The 6,527-nt window shown below is 37.3% G+C and overlaps 1 protein-coding gene across 1 annotated transcript; it reads left to right on the forward strand.

The window, feature by feature from the left end:
- The first annotated feature begins 2,340 nt into the window (after window positions 1–2,340).
- LOC120306078 (olfactory receptor 2A12-like) lies at window positions 2,341–6,209 on the forward strand. Its single transcript, XM_039338700.1, has 2 exons — window positions 2,341–2,427; window positions 4,655–6,209. Exon 2 carries the CDS (start codon window positions 4,690–4,692, stop codon window positions 5,626–5,628), a length of 939 nt encoding a protein of 312 aa, XP_039194634.1. The 5' UTR covers window positions 2,341–2,427; window positions 4,655–4,689; the 3' UTR covers window positions 5,629–6,209.
- The last annotated feature ends 318 nt before the right edge of the window (window positions 6,210–6,527 follow it).

Genomic DNA, 6,527 nt, shown 5'->3' on the forward strand with positions numbered 1-6,527 from the left:
TGCCAGGTGCCCTTTTTGTTTTGAACTGTATGTTTAGCACTTTCCATGTTTGTAATATTTTATATTGCAGTTTCTGTTTAAATTCTCTTTACCACCCAGAATCTGTGTGGCAAGAGGGGTAGCCATATAAATCAAAATAAATAAATAAATAGGAAGTGATAACAATAACAACAACAACAACAATAATAATAATAAAGTTGGAAGGGACCTTGGAGGTCATAGAAAGTCATAGAAAATGATAAAATTAAACTGCTCTGGGACTTCAGAATTCAAACAGACAAGCACCTGCAACATAACACCCCAGACTTAACAATTGTCGATAAGAAAGACAAAAAAGTCTGGATAGTGGACGTGGCAGTGCCTGGAGACAGCAGAATAGAAGAGAAAGAACTGGAGAAGATAACAAAATACAAAGACCTACAAATAGAAATAAAAAGACTGTGGCAAAAGCAAGCAAGGGTGGTACCAATAGTGATAGGCTCCTTGGATGCAATCCCAAAACAACTGGAGCATCACTTGAACACCACTGGCATTGACAAATTCGCTATTAGTCAATTGCAAAAGGTGGCCCTACTAGGAACTGCTTCCATCCTGCGACGATATCTGTAATACCATCAAACATCCACATCTGCCTATCCCAGGTCCTGGGTAAGGACTCGATAGGTAGACAAAACGCCAAATCCAGTCTGAACATCTGGCTGACTGTGCGATGATCCATAATAATAATAAAGTTGGAAGGGACCTTGGAGATCATCGAGTCCAACTCCCTGCTCAGGCAGGAAACCCTACACCATTTCAGACAAATGGCTGTCCAGTCTTTTCTTAAAAACTTTCAGTGTTGGAGCATTCACCGCTTCTGGAGGCAGGTTTTTCCACTGATTAATTGTTCTAACTGTCAGGAAGTTTCTCCTTAGTTCTAGATTGCTTCTCTCTTTGATTAGTTTCCATCCATTGCTTGTTGTCCTGCCTTCAGGTGCTTTGGAGAATAGCTTGACTCCCTCTTCTTTGTGGGGAGTCCTTGAGATATTGGAACACTGCTATCATGTCACCCCTAGTCCTTCTTTTCATTAAACTAGACATACCCAATTCCAGCAACCGTTCCTTATATGTTTTAGCCTCCAGTCCCCTAATCATCTTTGTTGCCCTTCTTTGCACTCTTTCTAGAGTCTCAACATATTTTTTTTTAAGAATTAAGTGAGTGTAAAAGAGAGAGAGAGAAAGAGAGAGGGAGGGAGGGAGGGACAGAGGGAGATGTAATCCTACTTGGAACAAAGGTGATCAGCTGATCAGTCCCAGGGAATCAATGAGCAGAAAGATCTCTTCAGCATTGTTCAATCTACTGACCGCAGGGGTCCTTGGTGTTCAATCTCAATCACTCTCACTCTGCTTGAGGTTTGGAATGTTGCTAATCTCAAGATGACTGCCTAAATCTTCCATTCCACATGTTTTCTCATCAGATATCACTAGAAAGGGGCTAGGCTTTGCCTACTCACCCATTCATGGTTTTCCCCCCTAAAATATAAGGACAAAGATGTATTATTTGCAATATTTCTGATTCTGATCCAATCATTTTGGAAGAAAAGATTGTTAAAAAAAACAAAATTATGACAAAATTATTACTTTTCAAAAGTAAGATGTATGTAACAATTTATTTTCCAATAAAAGAACATGGCAGGAAGAATAGAACTTACAGTACAGCAGTAGACATCATTAAGAGGATTTACAGTTCCTCTTCCATAAGGAAGGCATTTTTTTTCACCAGTAAATCAAACTATGAGTTTTCAGTCATTTTTCTGATCTTCCACAAATTTGGGTCCATCTGTTTGTGGCTTTTGAAAAGGATGTGACCAAGTGACAATTCATTTTTGTAAACTTCTGATGTTTAAAGATGCTCCAGCCCAGAGCTTCAGCAGAAAGTTCTCCCTAAATTTCTCTTTCATGTGCCAGCTGTGTATTACATAGTTTGCCTACACTTCAAAAATAGTTTCACCACAAAGAGCTATTTACTGCCCTCTCTCTAATGCAGTTTAGCAACTTTTGATGTGCTGTCTCCATGTTTGGCTCTGTTCTGATTTAAACCTCAGGTTAACTTTAGTCCCCAAATGCTCATTAAAATGAAAGATTATCAAAACTTTACTTTGGAAACACCTCCCTGAAGTGGCAGGGCTTCCAAGATTGGAGATGTTTCTTGGAAAGTCTGCCAAGGCACTCTTTAGACATATTTTATCATCACTGTTCAACTCACCTCTGAGGATTATTTGGTCTTAATCCCCATTGGGTGGGGCAGAAGGTGATAACAAAATACACAGATATGGAATAGGCTCCTTCGGCTTCAGAAATGCCACACAAAGTTGAATCAAAGTTGTATAGTCTCATAATCCACAACAGAATCAATTTATCTATTTCTTTTAATCATCACTAATCTGGGTAAGTAAAGAAAAAGCTACTGTTGATTTTTTTTTTCATAGCTGAAAACTATACAGGAAGCATTTTTTTTTAACTGCAGATATTTATTTTAGGTCCAAGACAGCCTGGGGTTGATAATTTGAAAATTTGCAATATAAGGGTTTTCTAAGAAGCCATTACTAAAACTGTATTAAACTAGCATTCCTTTCCCTCTCTGATATTTTCGAGATTAGACAATATGCTGAGTGAGATGGTGAATCTTGTAATTCAACACAAAAAAATAGCACTAGGTTTGGTTAGTGTGTCATCACTTGTACATTCAAGTTATGGTTATTATATGTAGGAAGAATGGTATCTGTTTTACACACACACACACATACACACACACACACACACACACTGGTAATGCTTATACATTGGAACTATTTTAGGTCTGCAACAGATAGGGGAGTATTTCACCCCTGCTGGTCCAACCTTGTTTGAAGCTGATGCACAAAGGGTTTTGATTCACAATTTGTTAGCAATTCAAAAAAGAAAGTGTTTTCTGATAATAATGTTGATAGCAGTATGAAAATGATGATAATGATAATAAATGTTTTAAATAAATAAGGTAAGCAAGTAAGTAAACAAACAATTAAGTATCAAGGAGAGAAGCAACCTAGAACTAAGGAGAAACTTCCTGACAGTCAGAACAATTAATCAGTGGAACAGCTTGCCTCCAGAAGCAGTAAATGCTCCAACACTGGAAGTTTTTAAGAAGAGACTGGACAGCCATTTGTCCGAAATGGTGTAGGGTTCCCTGCCCGAGCAGGGGGTTGGACTAGATGACCTCCAAGGTCCCTTCCAACTTTACTACTACTATTATTATTAAATGCTTGATGTAATTTTATGGTAAACAAATTTCTAGATGCCAAATCACTCACTATTTTTGCATGTTATTCCTAAAGATGGATCATGGGGCTCTAGTGAAAAGCAAAGCTGCTTCCCCCCAGTGCTGGTGTATTGGAAACTTTGACTAGGAATTCTGCAAATTGTGCTCCTTCACAATGCTATCTTTGATGTTGTTTAGAATTGCATTCTCCCGATGCCAAGATTAAGTGCTAAATTTCTGCTAGCTTTCAATTGCAAATTTGTCATACCTGATAAGGTATTCTCTCTTATTTATTATTATTTATATTATTTAAAATGTATTAACTATTACATTTTCATTAAAATATTACAATATTTGTTATATTATTCTAATTTATTTTTTAAATTAGTTTAGGCTGCTTCCTCATTAGAAAATTAAAGCACTTCATCACCCCAACATCACTGAAGTGATGTAGGGCCAGTCCTGATCACTTTTAGATTGGCACAACAATAGTTGGATGACTCTAAATTTAAAACAAGGATGTCAATGCCAGCCTGCAGGCCGGTTGCATCATGCTGAAATCGCACCCACCCCAGTTCCGGCAATGGGGGAAAAGTCGCAATACCTCATGACACATCACATGACGTGACGAGTTTGACACCCCTGCTCTAGAAAGTGGCAAATCCTGCTAATGAGGGAATGGCTACAGTTTCATCATGTCTTTCCACTTTCTGATCATACTTGCTTGGAAGAAACTTCACAGTTTACCTGTGATGCTTTCAGTTGCATATATTCACATGGCCCTTACAAGTTGTTTTTAAGGACCTTGTTAATTTTGGCTAATAATAATTTGGATATTTGTATAACCACTTTGCTACATGTACTTTTTATTTTGGCTCCACTTTGTCTCCTTTATGCTTTATGCCCTCAGTTTATGTCTTATTTTTATTACTGGTAGTAATTGAATTACATTCTTGCAAAATATAGCTCTGAGCTCAATGTGACAAAGGATCCAATTTATGAATTTAGTACACAGATAAATAGAATGACAAAAATTGAAACTCCTGAAATTTTGTAATAACATACTGCTGGGTAGAAATGATTCCAGTAATGTTTATTTATTTATTTATTTATGAGACTTATATACCGCTTTAAGTGCAAGCACTCTCTAAGCGGTGTATACCAGTAAGCAATGTATATATATATTTACATTGCCCCCAACAATCTGGGTCCTCATTTTACCTACCTCGGAAGAATGTTGCAGAAATGAAGAAAACTAGAATTGTTGCATAAATGTTACTTCTTTGTCTTTAATATAAGTGAACAAATGCAATAAATTCTAATAGAATCTCTTCAGTGATTAATATACTTGATAACGTAAGCCATTGTATTTTACAGGGGAAGCTATTTATTCCACTGCGGTAGAGGAAGAGATGTCAAATCAAACAACAGTAACAGAGTTTTTCCTCTTGGGTCTTACTAGTGGACCAAAGACACACTTTGTTCTCTTTGGGATGTTTGTGATTGTCTACAGCATCACATTAATGGGCAATGTGATCATCCTGATGCTCATTTGGTTGGATTCTCAACTCCACACCCCCATGTACTTCTTCTTAAGTAACCTCTCCTTTGTAGACATCTGGTACATAACTTGTATAATTCCTCAGTTATTAACCAACCTGTGGATCCCAAAGAAGACCATTTCATTTGCTGGTTGTGGTGTTCAGATCTACTTTTTCTTTGGTCTAGCCATTACTGAGTGTGTCCTCCTTGCAGTCATGGCCTATGATCGCTTTGTGGCCATATGTTACCCTCTGCGCTACACCCTCATTATGAACCAGAAAGTCTGCATCAAGTTGGTTTTAGCAGCCTGGCTCTTTGGCTTCCTCCTTGCAATGGTGCACGTAGTCAATACTCTCCAAATGCCTTATTGTGGTCCAAATGTCATTAACCACTTTTATTGTGATGTCCTGGTTCTGCTAAAACTTGTTTGTGCTGACACCCATTTCAATGAAATCATTGTGTTTGTGATTGCTGTCCTCATTCTTTTGTGTCCCTTCTCCTTTATACTGATCACATATGTCCACATTCTAATAACCATCTTGAAGATTCACTCCACACAAGGTCGGCATAAAGCTTTCTCTACATGTGCCTCCCATATGACTGTAGTGGCATTGTTTTACGGAAGTGCTATGTTCATGTACATGAGACCTGGCTCAAACCATTCGCCAGACCAGGATAAAATGGTCTCCTTGTTCTACAGCATTGTCACACCCATGTTCAACCCCGTGATTTACAGTCTCAGGAACAAGGAAGTGAAAGGGGCCTTGGTGAAAGTGTTGCAGAGGTGCAACATCTGTCATGGGACTTAAAAGTTTCTTGAAGGTCACAATGAAATGTTCACCTCAAATGTGGTCTAACTGTGTTAGACTCAAAGTGGCTGATGCTCTGTACTGATAACCTAGTGACGTATGTCCTCTTAACAACGTAATGGTAGTAGAGCAGTGGATATTTAAGATCTTGCTACAGTCAAGGCATTGGCAAAGAGATAAACTGTAAAGATTTTGCAAGGAACCTTTTCATTTTTGCATACTAGGTGGACAAGACTAGAGTTAACTGAAAGTTATTAGCTTCCTCATCCCTAACATTTGTCATATTAGCAATGTTGACTTTTCACAAGTTTTGTAATAGAAATTGCCTTTTTATTGAAATATTTAAGCTCTCTTTGCTGAAAAATAAAATTGCTCTGATTGTTATCAGAGGAATTGAGACTGGGCATGCTCTGTTTCCATTTCTGGTCTGTCATTTGTTAAATCCCAGTGTTTTTTTAAACTACTCATTGATAAGAATGATTATGACTTCATAGTGTATATATTAAAAACTTTAAAATTAATATCATGTTCATTTAATTAACCAAGTAACTTTGGACAAATTGCACTCAGGTGAGTCTAACTTACCTTCTGTTTTGTTGTGTTGATAAAATGAAATTATTTTTATGTAGTCCAGCCTAAGAGGAAGTGTGGTATAAAACTGCAATGAATGGCTAATTAAATAGTTTCCTGAGGGAAAATGTTTCTAGATTGTTGTGTGTTTATTTTTCCAAAACCATTCAAACTTTTATTTTGCCTTATTATTTAGAGAAGACACTTGCAATTCCTGTGTCATAGCAACCCATTGAACTTGTAGCAACTTCAATAATGATTTTAATAGACTACAATAAAAGCAAAGATTTTCACCATGGTTTAGATTCAGACTAAGGTACTATCAAGCC

This window comes from Crotalus tigris, unplaced genomic scaffold, assembly GCF_016545835.1.
Source record: "Crotalus tigris isolate CLP2741 ecotype Arizona unplaced genomic scaffold, ASM1654583v1 scf7180000017716.2861928, whole genome shotgun sequence".
Taxonomy (NCBI): domain Eukaryota; kingdom Metazoa; phylum Chordata; class Lepidosauria; order Squamata; family Viperidae; genus Crotalus; species Crotalus tigris.